The 21,032-nt window shown below is 44.3% G+C and overlaps 1 protein-coding gene across 3 annotated transcripts in view; it reads right to left on the bottom strand.

Annotated features, from left to right (window-relative positions):
* The window catches only part of LTN1 (listerin E3 ubiquitin protein ligase 1), a 390,185-nt gene that overhangs the window by 197,243 nt on the left and 171,910 nt on the right, over positions 1-21,032 (bottom strand). For all 3 annotated transcript variants that reach the window (XM_078774055.1, XM_078774056.1, XM_078774057.1), the window contains one exon: positions 10,024-10,254. In XM_078774055.1, the coding sequence (XP_078630181.1) occupies positions 10,024-10,254 (231 nt within the window). The remainder of the gene's footprint in view (positions 1-10,023; positions 10,255-21,032) is intronic.

Here is a 21,032-nt window from a genome sequence, read left to right as displayed (position 1 = left end):
CTAGCCATCTATCTATAATTCCAGTAATCTCTGTGTGTATGTATGTATGTATGTATGTATGTATGTATGTATGTATGTCTGTTTGTCTGTGACCGCTGTTTCTCGACAACTACCGGTCCGATATACTTTAAACTTGCCAGGTATATTGCTGGGGACCCGAGGATGTGCCTTTTCAAGGTTTCATATTAATCGGAGAAGTAGTTACCGAGCTATGTCCAAAAAACGATTCAACCAATCAGAGAGCAGCGAGCTATCACGTGTGCCGAACGTGGCGAACAGACTCTGCCTCGGACGGCACATTTGAGAGCGTATTCATTTATTTCACGTTGGCAAACTATGTTGGCGTTCAACTATGTTTTAAAACTAATTAAAACTAATTTGCGATTCATCGTAACTGCGATATGCGACCTTCCGGACAGTGAAGACTGCACTTCCGGCAGCCAATCACAGAACGCGTTGTTGCGTAGGCGTGGCCGATGTGAGAGCGAGCCGAGCCGAGCGCGTGCGCCATTACGGTTCGTAATTCGATTTCTTCCGGAGAAAATAATAATTTCTCGATTTCTTATGCGCATTATTTCTCCCAATTCAGTCAGAGCGAAGGGCGGAAGCGAAGAGCGTTGTTTTTTTTGTTTACGGGCGTACGGGCGTACGGGCGGGGTAGAGCGTACGGGTAGCGTTTTTTTTTTTTTTTTGGCAAGGAACGGGCACCCACGTACGGGCATGCCCTAGTTTACAATAATCACGTTAAATATATATATATATATATATATATATATATATATATATATAGATAGATATATATAGATAGATATATATATATATATATATACATACATACATATATATATATATATATATATATATATATATATATGACCTGGTTGTTCCATATATATATGACCAAATGTATATGACCTGATATATATATATATAAGTAAGTATATTTGAAAAAGTAAGTACACCCCATGTAAGGTTTTGACTTTTTCAACATATACACAAAGAATTAAGTTAAGCACCCCCCCCCCCCCCCCCCGTTTTTTTACAACCTCGCACATTACAAGTTTGTTGTCGTCAAAACAGTGTAATATACCCATGATATTGCTATATTTTCTGGAGAAGTGATATTATGGTCACATAAAAACATAACAATCATGCCGTTTTCAATATTTTATTCTGAATAATTTAAGGTGAAAATTTTTGGGAATTTTAGGCATATTTTCACCTCAATTTAAGTGTGGAGCTATAGGTCCATCACGGACAGTGTGGATGACGTTTATGTTTTCTAACGTACAGTCATTGTTCTGAGAAGACCTCTAGCGATCTTTGCGTCAATAACGTGTGTAGGACCCACGTGATCGGATCACTGACTCAACCCTACGTCTCATAGACCCTGTAAGCCGTCGTATGCGTTGCTGTGGCAGGTTGTTCCATTCCCGATGTAATGCACGTTCCAATTCATCCAGATTGGCTATTGGAGGGACCATCTTCGCAATTTGTCGTCCCAACATGTCCCAAACGTGCTCGAGGGGGTTCAGGTTCAGGACAGGATTAGGGGGTGCTTAACTTAATTCTTTGTGTAGGGGTGCTTAACTTAATTCTTTGTGTATATTTCAACGTACAGCTATTTGATCTTCATTTCAACAATATTGACAGATAAAGGTGATATAATATAACAAATATCATGAAACATTTACATTTTGTAGTCCATTGTATAATTTAAATAAACATAAATGCTAATTTCGCATGTGGAAAAAGTAAGTACACCCTTGGCTCTAATAGGTGGTATTGCCCCCTTTGGCAGAAACAACCTCAAGTAGGCGTTTCTTATAACTGTCTACCAGTCTCTGACATCGACTGGGAGAAATTTTTGCCCACATCTCCATGCAGAATTATTTCAGCTGTGCGATGTTTGAGGGGTTTCTTGCATGCACAGCTCGTTTCAAATCCCCCCACAACATCAAGATAGGATTTAGATCCGGGCTTTGACTTGGCCATTCCAGAACACTCCATTTCTTTCTTTTCAGCCATTCCTTGGAGGATTTACTGGTATGTTCAGGGTCATTGTCATGTTGCAAGGTCCACCTTCGGTTGACCTTCAACTTCCCGACAGATGCGCTCACATTATCCTCAAGCACCCTCTGGTACAATGAAGATTTCATAGTGGATTCTATGATGGTGAGCTGCCCAGGCCCTGATGCAGCAAAGCTGCCCCAAACCATAATATTTCCACCACCATGCTTTACAGTTGGTATCAGGTTCTTGTGGTCAAATGCTGTCTTTGGTTTTCGCCAAACATGTCTTCTGGTACTGTGGCCAATTAGCTCTACCTTTGACTCATCTGTCCAGAGCACATTGTTCCAGAAGTGCTGGTCTTTGCCTAGGTGTTCATTGGCAAACTTTAGTCTTGCCCTGATGTTCTTTCTGGACAGCAAAGGTTTCCTCCTGGAACACCTCCCATGTAGATCAAATTTGTGCAGCCTCTTTCTAATGGTAGACTCGTGCACTTTGACATCAACAGTGGCAAGAGCTACCTGTAGGTCCCGTGATGGCATTCTGGGGTTCTTAGAGACTTCTTTCAGCATCTTGCGGTCTGATCTCGGGCTGAACTTGCTGGGGCGGCCTGGCCTGAACAAGTTGGCAGTTGTTTGGAATCTTCTCCACTTGTAGATGATCTTCCGGACAGTCGAATGATTGATTTCAAATTGTTTGGAGATCTTTTTAAATCCCTTCCCAGACTCGTAGGCATACATAACCTTCTTTCTGAAGGCCTCAGAAAGCTCTTTTGATCGAGGCATGGTGACGCCGCACACTTCAACAACAAAGAGCAAACCAAACTAAATGTCTGAGGTTTAAATAAGACAGGTTCCTCCAAGATCCTCTCTAACGATGTTCTAATCATTTGCACCTGAGCTGGTGCACCTCATTCTAATTTTAGGTGTTTGAAGTAGTGATAAATGTAGGGGTGTACTTACTTTTTCCACATGCGAAATTTGCATTTATGTTTATTTAAATTATACAATGGATAGATAAAGCGAGCGATAAAGTTATTGGAGCATGGAATGAAGGTATTGGAAAGGGTGTTGGAGAGGCGGTTAAGGAAGAAGGTGAAGATCGACAAAATGCAGTTTGGATTTATGCCAGGAAGAGGAACGACAGACGTGCTCTTTATTGTGAGACAGTTGCAGGAGAAGTACATGGAGAAGAGGAAGAAGGTGTTTCTTGGGTTTGTTGATCTGGAGAAAGCATTCGATAGGGTTCCACGCGAAGTAGTGACATGGGCATTGAGGAAGTTAGGAGTGGAGGAATGGTTGATCAGAGTAGTGATGGCAATGTACAAAAGAGCGCGCACAGCTGGAAGGACGAAGGACGGGAACAGTGGTGAGTTTGAGGTGAAGGTGGGAGTGCATCAGGGGTCGGTACTAAGCCCACTACTATTTGTAGCTGTGATGGAGGTGCTGGCTCAGAACGTAAAGGAGGGTTTACCGTGGGAGTTGTTGTATGCAGATGATCTGGTGTTGATTGCGGAAAGGATGGATGGACTGAAGGAAAATATGAACAAGTGGAAGGAATGTATGGAGACAAAAGGTCTGAAGGTGAATATCGGAAAGACGAAGGTGATGGCAAGTGGTAAAGCATGTGATGAGGTGGAATGAACTGGGAAGTGGCCATGTGCTGTGTGCAGGAAGGGTGTTGGAGTGAACTCCATTCAATGTACAATGTGCGCTGAGTGGGTTCATCAAAAATGCAGTGGTCTGAGAGGGTCTTTAACCAGTGTGGCAGCTACATTCAAATGTAAGGTTTGCACAGAGGGAGCTGCAGATGGAGGAAATGTCGAGTTGGATCTTGGAGATGGCGTGAAGCTGGAAGGTGTGAAAACATTTTGCTACCAAGGAGACATGCTGAATGGAGAAGGTGGATCAGACTCGGCAACAGTTGATCGAGTGAGATGTGCATGGAAGAAGTTTCGGGAACTGAGTGGCGTGCTGATGAGGAGGGGAGTGTCGTTGAAGCTGAAGGGAAAGGTGTATGCTGCATGTGTGAGAAGTGTTATGATTTATGGGAGCGAGACATGGGTAAAGAACGTATTGCAGCAACGAAGGCTGGAAAGGGTGGAAATGCGAATGGTTCGGTGGATGTGCGGAGTAACGTTGAGAGAGAGGAAGACAAATGATGAATTGCGAAAGATGATGGGAATAGAGCCTGTGATTGATGCTGTGAAGAGGAACAGGTTGAGATGGTTTGGTCATGTGTTGAGGAAGGATGAAAGTGACTGGTTGAGAAGAGTGATGGAAATGAATGTAGAAGGAAGTAGAGGACAGGGAAGACCGAGAAAGACTTGGCTAAAGATGGTGGAAGAAGAAATGCGGGCAAGGGGGTTAACAAGGGGAGATGCAGAAAATAGGGCAAAATGGAGAAGATTGTCAAGGGGACCGCAAGGCTAACCCCCGCTCCAGCAGGGAAAATGGCCTTAAAATGCATGTTGTGTTGTTGTATACAATGGAATACAAAATGTAAATGTTTCATGATATTTGTTATATTATATCACCTTTATCGATCAATATTGTTGAAATGAAGATCAAATAGCTGTGTGTTGAAATATGTTGAAAAAGTCAAAACTTTACATGGGGTGTATTTACTTTTTCACATGACTGTATGTATGTATGTATGTATGTACGTACGTGTGTATATATATATATATATATATATACCTGTAGGTCCCGTGATGACATTCTGGGGTTCTTCTGGGGTATATGTATGTATGTATGTATATGTATGTATATATATGTATATATATATATATATGTGTATATATATACATTATATATACTAGGGCATTGCCCGTACTATATCTATATCTAAAATTATATCCCCCCCCTCTATTTACATGAAATGGTTTGGTCCAAAGCGAACGGCTTGCGAGTACGGTGACAATCCCCCCCCTCTATTTACATGCAATGGTTTGGTCCAAAGCGAACGGCTTCCGGAGTTTGGTAAAGAAATCGCCATCGCGTGCACAAACGCGCAGGAAAGCGAATGAATCGCAAATTCGGTTTTATTAGTTTTAAAACATAGTTTAACGCCAACATAGTTTGCAAACGTGAAATAAATGAATACGCTCTCAAATGTGCCATCCGAGGCAGAGTGTGTCCTCCACGTTCGGCACACGCGATCGTTCGCTGCTCTCTGATTGGTTGAATCGTTTTTTGGACATAGCTCGGTAAGTAATTGTCCGATTAATATGAAACCTTGAAAAGGCACATCCTCGGGTCCCCAGCAATATACCTGGCAAGTTAAAAGTATATCGGACCCGTGGTTGTCGAGAAACAGCGGTCACAGACAAACAGACGTACAGACGTACAAACGTACAAACGTACAGAGATTACTGGAATTATAGATAGATAGATATATATATATATATATATATATATATATATATATATATATATATATATATATATGTGTATATATATATATATATATATATATGTATATATATATATGTATATATATATACATATATATGTATGTATATATATATACACACACACACACACACACACACACACACACACACACACACACACACACACACACACACACACACACACACACACACACACACACACACACACATACATTACAGTCGTGGCCAAAGGCAACCTTGCACATTTTTCAAGTAATGCACCATTTCTTCCAGAAAATTGTTGAAATTAAAAAATCTTTTGGTATCCACATCTGTATTTCTTTGGTTTGCAGTGGAACAAAACAAAAAAAGCTGAAAAAATCACTAACTCTTGGCTTATTCCACACAGAATCCTAAATGGCCCAGACAATATTATTTGTACCTTTTAGAAGTTGTTCGAAATAATTCGATTTCAAGCAGGTGATTCTTCTTTACTTTGGAATTGAACTCACCTGTGGTGAGTTGCAGATGCCTGCAATATTAAAATCACTCATTCAACCAGTTTGAATAGAGAAAAGAAGTCATTCTGCTGTTTTGTGTCACTGTGTGTACCGCAATGAGCATGGAGAAAATAAAGAAAACCAGAGAATTGTCTGCAGAGGTCAACCACAAGATTGTAGCCAAGCGTGGACAATCACAAGGCTACAAGTCCATCTCCAGAGACCTTGATGTTCCTGTTTCCACCGTACGCAATGTTAGTAGGAGGTTTAAGGCTCATGGCACTGTAGCCAACCTCCCTGGATGTGGCCGCAAGAGAAAACTTCATCGAAGATTGCAGCGAAGGGTTGTTCGAATGGTGGAGAAAGCACCTCAATCAACTACCAAAGACATTCAAGCTGACCTTCAGACACAAGGTACGACAGTTTCAACTCACACCATCTGTCGCCAACTCAACAAGCGTTACGCCTAGGTCCCCCGTCGGGGAAGTGATGTGAGTTGACAAAGTGGAACACGCAGAAAACATGCTATGATATGATATTTCGCTAACAAGGGTCAGAAAAACATGGAGGCGGTCATCTTGGATTTTGACGTGGCGACCCACTTTACAATAGCGGTCTTCCTTATGCCGAGATACACCCACACACCAAATTAGAAGTTGGTACTTCGCTTATCTTTCAAGATATTCTTCTCACACGATTCAGACATACATGGCGGCGGCTATCTTGGATTTTGACGTGGCGACCCAATTTTAAACAACGTTCTTCCGTGTGCCTAGATACACCCACACAACAGATTAGAAGTTGGTACTTCGCTTATTTTTCGAGATATTTCGCTCACAAGGTTCAGACATACATATGGTGGTGGCCATCTTGGATTTTGACGTGGCAACCCAATTTTCAATAGCGTTCTTCCTTATGGCGATATACACCCACACACCAAATTAGAAGTTGGTACTTCGCTTATTTTTCAAGATATTCATCTCACAAGGTTCGGACATACATGGCGGCGGCCATCTTGGATTTTGACATGGCGACCCAATTTTCAATAGCGTTCTTCCTTCTGCCTAGATACACCCACACATCAGATTAGAAGTTGGTACTTCGCTTATTTTTCAAGATATTTCGCTCACAAGGGTCAGACATATATATGGTGGCGGCCATCTTGGATTTTGACGTGGCGACCCAATTTTCAATAGCCTTCTTCCTTATGGCGAGATACACCCACACACCAAATTAGAAGTTGGTACTTCGCTTATTTTTCAAGATATTCATCTCACAAGTGTCGGACATACATCGTGGCGGCCATCTTGGATTTTGACGTGGCGACCCAATTTTCAATAGCTTTCGTCCTTATGCCGAGATACACCCAAACACCAGATTAGAAGTTGGTACTTCGCTTATTTTTCAAGATATGCAGGTTACAAGGTTCAGACATACATGGCATCAGACATACATGGCGGCGGCCATCTTGGATTTTGACGTGGCGACCCAATTTTAAACAGCGTTCTTGCTTGTGCCTAGATACACCCACACACGAGATTAGAAGTTGGTACTTCGCTTATTTTTCAAGATATTTCGCTCACAAGGTTCAGACATATATATGGTGGTGGCCATCTTGGATTTTGACGTGGCGACCCGATTTTAAACAGCGTTCTTCCTTGTGCCTAGATACACCCACACACCAGATTAGACGTTGGTACTTCGCTTATTTTTCGAGATATTTCGCTCACAAGTTTCAGACATATATATGGTGGCGGCCATCTTGGATTTTGACGTGGCGACCCAATTTTCAATAGCTTTCGTCCTTATGCCGAGATACACCCACACACCAAATTAGAAGTTGGTACTTCACTTATTTTTCAAGATATTCATCTCAAGGTTCAGACATACATGGCGGTGGCCATCTTGGATTTTGACGTGGCGCCCCAATTTTCAATAGCGTTCTTCCTTATGCCTAGATACACCCACATACAAGATTAGAAGTTGGTACTTCGCTTATTTTTCAAGATATGCAGGTTACAAAGTTCAGACATACATGGCATCAGGCATACATGGCGGCGGCCATCTTGGATTTTGACGTGGGTTGCACCCACACACCAAATTCGAATGCGGTCCTTCGCTTACGCACGCACGCACGCCCGCACGCACGCACACACGCACGACCGCACGCACGCACGGACGGACAGACGGACGGACTGACACACGGACGGAGGGGAAAGCCATAGTCCCCCTTTCGCTCCGCTGAGCGACGGGGGACAATGAAAGGGGATTCAATGGTAGGAGACCCAGGAGGACCCCACTGCTGAGAGAGAGAGAGACATAAGAAAGCCCAACTGGAGATTGTCAAAACACACATGAACAAGCCCAAATTCTTCTGGGAGAATGTCCTGTGGACAGATGAGACCAAACTTGAGCTTTTTGAAAAAGCACATCATCTCTATGTTTACAGAAAACAAAATGAAGCCTTCAAAGAAAATAAAACCTTCCCTACAGCCAAACATGGAGGAGGTACAGTGATGTTTTGGGGTTGCTGTGCTGCCTCTAGCACTGGGTGCCTTGAATGTGTGCATGGCATCATGAAATCAGGAGATTACCAACGCATTTTGGAGCGCAATGCTCAACCCAGTGTCAGAAAGCTGGGTCTCCGTCAAAGGTCATGGGTGTTGCAGCATGACAATGACCCCAAACACACTTCAAAAAGCACCCAGAAATGTTTCAAGACAAAATGCTGGACTGTTCTGAAGTGGCCAGGAATGAGTCCAGATCTAAATCCCATTGAACACCTGTGGGGAGATCTGAAAACAGCAGTTGGGAGAAGGCACCCTTCAAATCTGGGAGAACTGGAGCACTTTGCACAAGACGATTGGGCCAAACTGCCAGTAGAGTGGTGTAGGAAGCTCATTCATGGCTATCGGAAGCGCTTCGCTGAAGTTATTTTGTCCAAAGGCCATGCTACCAAATATGAAGTCTCAGGTGTCAATAACTTTGTCAATGCCATTTCTTTTTATTTTCTGATTGAAAAGGATATATTAAGTTCTGAATCAAAAATAACAGTTCCGTAATATTAACAATGAAATAAAGAATTGTGGAGACCAAATACTTTTGTCAATTTCAACTTATTTTTGGAGAAAATTGTGAGTTCTTTAAAAAAAGTGCAAGGGTGCCAATATTTTTGGCCACGAGTGTATTTTTATATTATGTTCTCGTTCCAAGCATTCACAAAGTCGTTAAAGGTAAACACCTGAGCTATATTAAAAATGTTTTGCTGTGCATCACGTAACAATCGTAAATATTACATTTGGGGTCATTCATTTGCAAAAGAGTCACATTATGAACAATATTACACGAATCTGGTAATGGGCACCGAAGGAAACTCATCTCCTTTTTCTTACCAAAGCTATACTGAAGCTATGTTGTATGAACTAAACAACACTTTCCGTTTGTGAAGAATCTAAAATGGGTTTATCATGGTGTACCTGGCGCAGGTGGAAAAGAGAGCTTTTTGTATTGTATCTCGGCTACATTGGAATGTGTATAATAACACAATAAAAGCAGATGACCTAGAATGAGCGTACATGCCTGACTGTCCCACCTCATATTGCATTGCATTGGCTAAACGTCTCTCAAATAGAGGTAATTTACTCCTCTATGCCTGATTGCCACTTTGTAACAAATGGGACAGTATGGCTAGTGTTGTACTTTGAACGCCTCTCTGTTTTGATCCCACAGTGCTCTAAACTAAATAAAGCAGAAATGCTGTTGCATGGTTGGTGACAAAATATTTACTCCCAAAGCCAAAATCTTTCCTCATGCAGGCCAAAAAAAGTTTGTTTTATTTGTTCGCACAGGCAATTTGACCTTAATGACAATTGCACACATGTGCTCATGGAAGATGATGATGTGAGGCATGAAAGGAAAGATGCATTACATGTAGGGAAAATAAAAAATATACAAAAGAGATAGTGGAAAATGTAACACGTAACACGTGAATAGTAACACGTGAATGTGCTTAGTGTCTGAACCAAGCACTTGAACCAAAGCTTATGAGGGTAAAGATCAAACGACCACTTTTAATAAACCATCACTGCATAGAAGAATTCTGTAAACCCAATAACTTACCTGAGAGCAGGTCGTCAGGTTCCGGGGGCTGGCAAACCAGGCGGAACAGGGCCAGAGCCAATGTGTGGGCAGCAAAAGGCAGAGGGCTACCTTTGGCTGCCTGGAAATATGCTGTGGCAAGATCGCAGGTCACAGAGGCGCAGTCCTTATCAATGCTGTCCAATGGTGTCGCCATGAATGAGCTGAGTGTCTTCAGTATACGTTCAATGCAAAGTGTGGAAACCAGGGGCTCTGAAAGCAGGAGGAGAAGGATATGGTGATGGTTAAGTTGAAGATAACATGCATCATCTCAACTGAATCAAACCTATTAAACTCCAATTACATTTCAAATTGCACCCTCTTTGACTCAATCATTGGCTGATTGTGACATATTATCTCATGAGCTTGCTAATGAAAAAGTTCCCAGTTAATCCATTCCTGTCATGGACCACCAACTAATTCATTTGTTGGTATATATAAAGAAGAAGGTTTGTTTATTTGTTAGTTTATGCATTCAGACACTGCAGGAACCAGTGCAACCAAACTTTGCATGGTTCCCTCTTTCATCCAGAGGAAGGTCGAGGGCTATGTTTGGATAAAAATGGCCCCAGAATAGAACCAAATAATGGGTCTTCAGGCCTTGATCAAGTCTTGTGCTTATAAACTGCTTACACACACATCGAGTCTCTGCTTATCTAAAAAAAATTTTTTTTTTTTTTTTTTTTTTAAATAAACAGGAATTAAATTCCTGCGTGGGATAGTGTGAAAAATTCTGACCCAACCGGGACTCGAACCAGGGACCGCCATCACTTTCGCTGTGACAGGCCACTGAGCTATTGAGCCAACGGAATCTCCTCAGAAATTTTCAACACTTAACACTGCGAGCTTTATAATGGCCAATGTCTTACGTGCCTGGCAGGCAGACCCTGGATGTGAGCGTATGTACATGTACAGTCACGTGACAAAAGTAAGTACACCCCATGTAAAGTTTTGACTTTTTCAACATATTTCAACATACAGCTATTTTTTTTTTTTTTTTTTTTTTTTTGTATACAAGATCGAGGCTCGTGAAAGAGCTAACATTAATCACACAAAAAGACAAACCGACACACAAAACACAAAAAACAAGGGGAGCGGCAGACAAGATGGGGAGAGAGGGGGAAGGACACAAAAGAGAGGGGGAAGAGGGGGAAGGACACAAACACAACATTTGAGAGCAGGGACATCGGGAGGACTTGGGGGGAGGTGGGAGAGGAATAAAACATATGAACACTGCAAGGACTCTGGGGTGAATTACCGGGGGTAGAAAAGATCAAGGTTTTCGATGGGGGAAGATAAGAGATGGTGGTGAACAGCTGTTTTAAAGACCTGGAGGGAGGAGTGGGATTGAAGGGAGTGGGAGAGTTTGTTCCAGAAGCGGGAGAAATGGGGAATGAAAGAGTGAAGGTGAGCAGAGAGCCTAGACTTTGGCAGTTTAACCATAAGAGGGTTGCAGGCAGATCTTGTGTGACCTGAAGGAATATTGGGGGGACAGAGCACAGAGAGAGCTGGGGGAGCAAGGCCGGAGAGGAGTCGGTAGAAGACAGAAAGACCACCAACCTGCCTGCGGTGAGTGAGTGAAAGGCCCTCGGTGTTGACTACATCGCAGGAGATTCCAATGATTCTAAAAGCTTTGGCCTCAACAGCGTGAAGCCGAGCAAGGTGTGAGGCAGGAGCACCAGCCCAGAGGGGGGAACAGTATTCCATTGAGCTGCGGATGAAAGCCTTGTATGTGGTGAGGAGCTCAGGTGTGCCAAGGAAGGACTTCGCACGACGGAGGATGCCCAGTCGGCGACTGGCTTTGGAGGCCAGCTTGGAAATGTGGTTTTCCCAAGAAAGATCATGGCAGATAGTGAGACCCAAAAGCTTGAGCGACAGAACTTCTTGGAGAGGATTGTTGAGAAAGTAGATGGGAGGGTTGTCCAGTCGGTCCTTTCGGAGAGACATTGTAAGAGTGTGAGATTTGTCAGGATTGAAAGACATGTTCCACTTGTTTGACCAGTCTGTGATTTTGTCCAGGTCTGCAGAGAGTGAGGAGGCTGCAGACTGCCGATCTGAGGGATGAGGAATGGAGCGACAGAGAGTAGAGTCGTCAGCAAAGAGATAGAGAGGATTTTCAAGAGAGTCAGAGAGATCATTGATGAAGACCAGAAAAAGCACAGGGCCCAGAACACTACCTTGGGGAACTCCAGCCTGAACAGGAAGAGGAGATGAGAGAAACCCATTCAGGGCCACACGTTGACTACGACCAGAGAGGAAGTCCGCCAGCCATGCGTGGAGATTTCCATGGATACCAAAGGAGGAGAGTTTGGTGAGCAGAGCAGGGTGCCAGACCGCATCGAAGGCACGTGAAATGTCAAGGGAGACAGCTCTAATTTCCTGTTTGGCGTTGAGGACCTCCATCCATTGTTGAGAAAGCAGAAGCAGCATGTCCAGAGTAGAGTGACCAGGTCTGAAACCAAATTGATGATCAGAGATCAAGCCATTGGAGAAGAGGAAAGATTTAATATCTGAAGCAATGATGGATTCCATGACTTTGCTGATAATTGGGAGAAGGCTGATTGGTCTGTAGTTGCTGGGATCTGTTTTTGCACCTTTTTTGTGCAAACCGGTGATGTTGGCTGATTTCCAAGCAGATGGCAGATGACCTTGAGCAAAAGAGAGGGTGAAGAGAACAGAAAGAGGGAGTGAAAGAGCAGAAGAACATGATTTTAGGACCCGTGGGCTGATGCCGTCAGGACCAGTTGCAGAATCAGAGTCGAGGGTTGACAGAAACTTTTCCACCTTGTCAGGAGGAAAGGACACAGAGTCCAGGAGCAGCTGGGTACGACTGGGTACGGTGGGTACAGAGAGGGATGGGTTTGGGACACAAGATTTAGAGGCAAACACAGAGTTGAGGCATTCAGCTTTTTCACGTGCGGAGTCAGCCGTTAAGCCGTTTGAGGTGAGGGAGGGGATGGAGGGTGAACAAACACCAGAAACAGATTTGACCAGATGCCACCAGGATTTGGAAGAGGGAGACAGATAAGAGTGTTCGGTCTTGAGAATGGTGAGATATTGTTTCCTGGCTCTCCTGAGGGTGGACACACACTTGTTTCGGGCTTTGTGAAAGGAAATGAGATTTCCTTCCGTTGGATTTACTTTCCAGGAGACGAAAGCAAGTTGTTTCAGGGCAACAGCCTCACCACAAGATTCCGTGTACCATGGACGGGAGGAAGGGTATGACAACTGAAGACGAGATGGTATAAATCTGTGCATGAGAGAGAGCAATTTACTTTGAAAGAATTCCCAGGATGAGTTGATGTCAGAGGCGGTAGAGATGGGAGACCAGTCCAGATGATTGATGGCTGCTTGAAGACCGTGCCAGTTGGCCTGAGTGAAATGCCAGACTCGTCGACGCTGAGGAGGCTCTCTGAGAATGGTCAGAGAGATGTCCACTTTGACAAGCACATGATCAGATGAGCCGATTGGAGCAGAAGAAGAGCAGCAGACATTTTCAGGGAAGTTTGTCATAACCAAATCCAGAAGAGAAGATGCTCCGTTGACTGAGATCCGGGTCGGGAAATTGACAGATTGTGTCAGTCCCAGTGAGTCGCAGAAGTCCTTTGCTGAAGAGCCATGGCTGGTGAGAGAGGTACCCACACCCAGCCAACTGGCATGGTGACAATTGAAATCACCACATATGAGGAAGAGAGAGAGTTGGGATGGGTAGATAGAAGTTGGTCCATATTATCAGACAGTGAGATGTAGATGGAGTCATCGCTGTTTGGTGGACGGTACAACACACATATGAACAAAAGGTGGGAGCGAAGGGGAAGCCGTAGCCAAAGGTATTCCTGGGGGTGAGGTGGAGAGAGGGCAGTGGAGGGCGAGTGAGGAAGAGAGTTTTTTATAAAGATAGCAACCCCACCTCCAGGACGAGGCTCAGGTCTATCATACCGGAGGAGGGAGTAACCTGGGAGAGATACCAAGGCATCAGAGACATCATGAAGGAGGAAAGTTTCTGTTAAGCAGATCAAGTCTGGTTTGTCAGAAGGAACCTGGATGGAGAGATCAGTCAAGTTTGAGCGAAGGCCCCGGATGTTTGAGGTCCATACCGTTAATGAAGAGGAAGGGGGAGCATCGGGTCCAGAACAGGGGGGGGAGGGGTAGGGTAAGATGTGGAAGAGGAGGAAGAGCTGTTGAAGGTGTGTCAGAGATTTCAGAGATTTCAGAATAGCTTGGAGAAAGGGAAGAATGGGGCGGACAAAAGGTTTGATGGAGATTGGGTGAGGCACAGTGAGGTGTTATTTGAGGAGGGGGAAGAGCGAGGCAGAAGGTTTGGGGAGATGAAGGTGAAAGTTGGAAGGGGGAAGAAGCAGGGAGGATGCTTTGAGGAGGAGGGGTGAGAGGGGAGTCTAGGAGGGGAGGAGCGAGGGAGAGTCTCGGAGGGGAGGGGTGTGGGGGGAGTTTAGGAGGGAGGGGAGGGAAGGGGCAAGGGGGGAGGTTTGAAAGGGATGGGTGATGGGGAGGATTTGGAGGGGAGGGGTGAGATTGGATTTTGAAAAGTGTACGATTCATGGGAAACGAACATTTTTTGCAAAATGAGTTTGAGACCTTCGGGTCAAAAATACGTTTGAGGACACTGGAGGAGGGGTGGAGTTCTGGATAGTTTAGGGAATGTAGAAAGGAGGAACTGTAAGAGATGGTATTATATATATTTTTTGGAATGAATAGATTTGGTGAGCAAGACGAAAGCATCCTTTTGTAGGAAAAGAAGAAAAGGGTGTTATAATATATGAGAGAAAATAGTTGTTCAGGGGAGAGATTATACATTTCTAGCCGCGTGATCGCGAACGAAGAACGAACGAACAAAAAGAACAACAAATAAACGAATAAGACCTGGGAAGGAAATATTTTTTTTGGGTTTTTTTTTTTTTTTTTGTGAGTACAGATATTAAACAAGGAGGTACGGGGTGAACGACTGGTACGAAACAGAGAACGAAAATAATTTCAGCGCATTCGACGAATCGCTGAGAGAAAAAACCACAAGGTCGGAGACGGTACGGTAGTCTAAGCCTACGAGTACTAGGCCGCAGAATACTCGATACCATTAACCGACGATTGTGTATACATGTACGAAAAATTAGCACCGAAAATTTTCCAAAATATACGCTATAGGTACACACACCGAAAGATAAGTACAGTCTCGACAAAAACACGATTGTGATAGATCACTTAGATTCGAGAGCGTGAGCGCATCAAGATATTTGATCTTCATTTCAACAATATTGATAGATAAAGGTGATATAATATAACAAATATCGTGAAACATTTACATTTTGTAGTCCATTGTATAATTTAAATAAACATAAATGCAAATTTCGCATGTGGAAAAAGTAAGTACACCCTTGGCTCTAATAGGTGGTTTTGCCCCCTTTGGCAGAAACAACCTCAAGTAGGCCTTTCTTATAACTGTCTACCAGTCTCTAACATCGACTGGGAGAAATTTTTGCCCACTCCTCCATGCAGAATTCTTTCAGCTGTGCGATGTTTGAAGGGTTTCTTGCATGCACAGCTCGTTTCAAATCCCCCCACAACATCTCGATGGGATTTAAATCGGGCTTTGACTTGGCCATTCCAGAACCCTACATTTCTTTCTTTTCAGCCATTCCTTGGTGGATTTACTGGTATGTTTAGGGTCATTGCCATGTTGCAAGGTCCACCTTCGGTTGAGCTTCAACTTTCCAACAGATGGCCTCACATTATCTTCAAGCACCCTCTGGTACAATGAAGAATTCATAGTGGATTATATGATGGTGAGCTGCCCAGGCCCTGATGCAGCAAAGCTGCCCCAAACCATAATATTTCCACCACTATGCTTTACAGTTGGTATCAGGTTCTTGTGGTCAAATGATGTCTTTGGTTTTCGCCAAACATGTCTTCTGGTACTGTGGCCAAATAGCTCAACCTTTGACTCATCTGTCCAGAGCACATTGTTCCAGAAGTGCTGGTCTTTGCCTCGATGTTCATTGGCAAACTTTAGTCTTGCCCTGATGTTCTTTCTGGACAGCAAAGGTTTCCTCCTGGCACACCTCCCATGTAGATCAAATTTGTGCAGCCTCTTTCGAATGGTAGACTCGTGCACTTTGACATCAACAGTGGCAAGAGCTACCTGTAGGTCCCGTGATGACATTCTGGGGTTCTTAGAGACTTTTTTCAGCATCTTACGGTCCGCTCTCGGGCTGAACTTGCTGGAGCGGCCTGGCCTGAACAAGTTGGCAGTTGTTTGGAACCTTTTCCACTTGAAGATGATCTTCCGGACAGTCGAATGATTGATTTCAAATTGTTTGGAGATCTTTTTAAATCCCTTCCCAGACTCGTAGGCATCTATAACCTTCTTTCTGAAGGCCTCAGAGAGCTCTTTTGATCTAGGCATGGTGACGCCGCACGCTTAAACAACAAAGGGCAAACCAAACTAAATGTCTGAGGTTTAAATAAGACAAGTTCCTCCAAGATCCTCTCCAATCCGATCCGAATCCCGGTCGATCGCTGAATTAACGCCAGGCGGGTTGACTCAGCCTGTCATCCTTCCGAGGTCGGCAAATTGAGTACCAGCTTGCTGGGATGAATGATCCCGGTGTGTATCCCGGTTTAGAATAGGTACACTGTATCCCTGCACATCGTAAGAGGCGACTAAGGTTTGTCGTCAGGAAGGGCATCCGGCCATAAAAACATTGCCTCAAACAGGGAACCATGATTGTCATGGGGCCCGCAAGGCCAACCCCCGCTCTAGCGGGGAAAATGGCCTTAAAACGATCATTCATTCATATTCCTCCACGATCCTCTCTGATGATGTTCTAATCATTTGCACCTGAGCTAGTGCACCTGATTCTAATTTTAGGTGTTTGAAGTAGTGATAAATGTAGGGGTGTACTTACTTTTTCCACATACAAAATTTGCATTTATGTTGATTTAAATTATACAATGGTGTTGGCTTAGCGGCTAGGGTGCCAGCTTAGGATCCTAGGATCCTGGGTTTGAATCCCGGTCGATCGCTGAATTAACGCCAGGGGGGTTGACTCAGCCTGTCATCCTTCCGAGGTCGGCTAATTGAGTACCAGTTCACTGGTAATTCCCTGTGTGTCATAAAAGGCGACAAACAGGGTTGGCGGCAGGAAGGGCATCCGGCCGTAAAACATTGCTTCAAAAAGGGGACCAACAAAAACAACAACAACCTTTAGAGGCCATTTGCCGAAAAAGGCCAACCCCCGCTTTGCGGGGAAAAATGGCCTCTAAAGGTGGTTTTTTAAATTATACAATGGACTACAAAATGTAAATGTTTCCTGATATTTGTTATACTAGGGCATGCCCGTACTATATATATATCTAAAATTATATCCCCCCCCCTCTATTTACATGAAATGGTTTGGTCCATTCGCAAAGCCAAAGCGAACGGCTTGCGAGTACGGTGACAATCCCCCCCCTCTATTTACATGAAATGGTTTGGTCCATTCGCAAAGCCAAAGCGAACGGCTTGCGAGTACGGTGACAATCCCCCCCCCCCCCCCCCCCCCTCTATTTACATGAAATGGTTTGGTCCAATTCGCAAAGCCAAAGCGAACGGCTTGCGGAGTTTGGTAAATAAATCGCCATAGCTCGGTAACTACTTCTCCGATTAATATGAAACCTTGAAAAGGCACATCCTCAGGTCCCCAGCAATATACCTGGCAAGTTTCAAGTATATCGGACCCGTGGTTGTCGAGAAACAGCGGTCACAGACACACAGACATACACACACACATACACACACACATACACACACACACACAGAGATTACTGGAATTATAGATAGATTATATCACCTTTATCTATCAATATTGTTGAAATGAAGATCAAATAGCTGTATGTTGAAATATGTTGAAAAAGTCAAAACTTTACATGGGGTGTACTTACTTTTTCACGTGGCTGTATATATATATATTGTTGCGGATCTCAAGCCCGTCGACGTACAGAGGGGGGTTAAACCCTTTTCCCCCTCGGGCCTTCGAGTCCACGAGGTCGCTTCCCACTTTACACTTGTGGGGCGGATTGCGGAGCAATTCCAGCCGCCACCCGCGTAGCGAGCGTGCGGAAGGGTCTCTGGTCAAATACCCATGTACCTTCTATACACACGCCCTCACGAAGACGGGGGCTGAACCTCGCACGAGTCACACTAGTCTGATACGCCCGAGCGGTTTGAGTGTCACTTGACTCGTGCCGTTAATTATTATTGAACCCGATCGAGCGGTTTTATTTGGTATAATGCGAGGCCAATGGTGGAAAAGACGTATACGGCCAAATGGAAGCAAAGAACACAGATTTATTTATAAATGTACAATGATCAGGGAAAAGAGACACAGGGTAGAAACTTAACGTCCTTAACTTAATTTCCAAGACAAGGGCCCTCTCACTCACGCGGGGAAAAGGAAGGAAGAGAAGAGAACGCGCTCAAGCGCGGTCGTTTGTGCAGTTCACCCCGGACAGCTCGTTGGGCGCTCCCTTGATGATGTTCGCGGCACAAGACGTCGACCTCGGTCGTGCACGCACGGGAATCCGCCCAGCGTGTCCCGATGTTAGCGTGGCAAACGCGCACATGCAGGGAGCCCAGGCAGGGAGATCGTTGGAGTATATGGCCCCGGGAGAGATCGTCCTGCGAGAGCGCTATTAACAGGCAGCAGAGCGCAGGGGCAGAGCGCAGACTACAGGGAGAGCGATGAGAGCTTCTTTCGTTCGGGGGGGCAGGGAGAGTTCGTGCTTCGACCTCGAGAGCTCAGAGACAGAGAGACAGAGCGACAGAGCTTGGCCATGGAGAGAGAGTTCGTGCTTCGGAGTCCTGGGCTAGAGAGAGAGTTCGGGGATCCGGACCGGGTTTTATAGCCCCCCCCCCCCCCACCCCAGTGTTCCACCAGAACACCAGAATGTTCCAAGCACCTTCACTGGCCGCCGCTGCTGGCCACTCCCCTTTAGCTCCCATTGGCTGCTTGCCGCTTAACGGCCACTCCCCTTTAGCTCCTCCCTTGGGCCTCCCAGACTTGTTTCAGGCCCTAGCACATGGCATTCCAGCCCAATGAGGCCTACCCTTACCTACCTGCATCAATGCATACAAACACAGGAAAGGAGACTATACCTAACATTGAATAAGAAATAACTGAACTAAGCGAGGCTACATGTTGTGGTGCAACTAACTAAGAGGGGGGTTTGCCTTTATTCCAAAACCGCAACAATATATATATACACACATATATATCCCGGTGTGTACCCAGGTTTCGAATAGGTACACCGTATCCCTGCATGTCGTAAGAGGCAACTAAAAGGGTTGGCGTCAGGAAGGGCATCCGGCCATAAAAACATTGCCTCAAAAAGAGAACCATGACAATTACAACTATATATGGGCAGGGTACAGCCCGAAGTACCCCGTGGGGGACGCCACTCCCTCTCGTCAAAACTCAAGGTGGGGAACCCGATCGAAGCAAGGGTGGAAATCACTCCATTTATGATGACGAAACGTCTGATGCCCGACGTGGAGATCGGTTTCTGAGGTTTGGGTCATGGAATGTCGGGACAATGACAGGGAGATCAGGAGAAGTGGTGGAACTATTGGTCAGAAGAAGAGTGGACATATGTTGTGTGCAGGAGACGAGATGGAAGGGAAGTGGTGTGAGAATGGTGAAGGGTAGGCAGCGATAGAAATACAAGTTTGTGTGGCAAGGGTGCCTAGAAAACGTGAATGGTGTTGGTGTCCTGTTTTCTGAGGAGTTTGTAGACATTATGGTGATTGTGACTAGAGTGAGTGAAAGGTTGATGATGGTGAAATTGATGATTGGACAGCTCTTGGTGAACGTCATCTCGGGATATGCTCCGCAGGTTGGTCGGAGCGATGAAGAGAAGGACGAGTGTTGTTGTTGTTGTATAATATATATATATATATATATATATATATATATATATATATATATATATATATATATATATATATATATATATATATAACTGTGAGAAATAGTAGAAACTCCACAGTACGAGCAGGGCGTCTCATTTGCATTAAATAAATAATCGGGAGATTAAATCAGACGCGGACGGACGTAGCTTCAGGACGTCGATCTTTAATTTCCGACAAGCTTTCGACCAACAAAGGTCTTCTTCTTAGTCGTCCCCAAGTTCAACGGAAGTCTATATATCTGTGTTGTATATATATATATATATATGTCTGTGTTGTATACTATATATATATATATATACATGTCTGTGTTGTATACTATTTATATATATATACTAGCTTGGCTCGGCTCGCTGCGCTCACCTCACCACGCGTCGTTACTGAGGAACGGGCTTATTTTAGCTGAGGATAATGACTGTACTTGAGTTGCTGTGTTGTCATGATTTACACCAATCATAATACAAACAATTATTTTGCAGAAATGCATTTGTCATGTTGGTGATATTACATTTTTATAAGCAATTTAGGTTGAAAAAATTAATATAATTCAAAAAAGAACCCCTCAGCACATACATACGGGAGGGGTAGGTGCAGACTGGAAGTTTGGGACGATTACACCTCACCACCACGTAATTCGAAACACCTCACCCCCACGTAATTTAAAACACCTCACCCCCACCAAATTTAAAACACCTCACCCCCACCAAATTTAAAACACCTCACCCCCACCAAATTTAAAACACCTCAACACACGTAATTCAAAACACCTTACCACCATGTAATTCAAAACACCTCACCACCACGTAATTCAAAACACCTCACCACCACATAATTTAAAACACCTCACCACCACGTAATTCAAAACACCTTACCACCATGTAATTCAAAACACCTCACCACCACGTAATTTAAAACACCTCACCACCAAGTAATTCAAGTAATTCATTGGAAAATTTTTCAAAAGAAATACCCTTGGGACATACCGACAGGAGAGATGGGTGCATACCAGAAGTTTGGTACGATTTCACAAGTT

The sequence above is a fragment of the Myxine glutinosa genome, chromosome 3, assembly GCF_964187855.1.
Source record: "Myxine glutinosa chromosome 3, kmMyxGlut1.1, whole genome shotgun sequence".
Classification (NCBI taxonomy): domain Eukaryota; kingdom Metazoa; phylum Chordata; class Myxini; order Myxiniformes; family Myxinidae; genus Myxine; species Myxine glutinosa.
The sequence above is the reverse complement of the archived record's forward strand: the minus strand, read 5'-3'. Positions and strand labels throughout refer to the sequence as shown.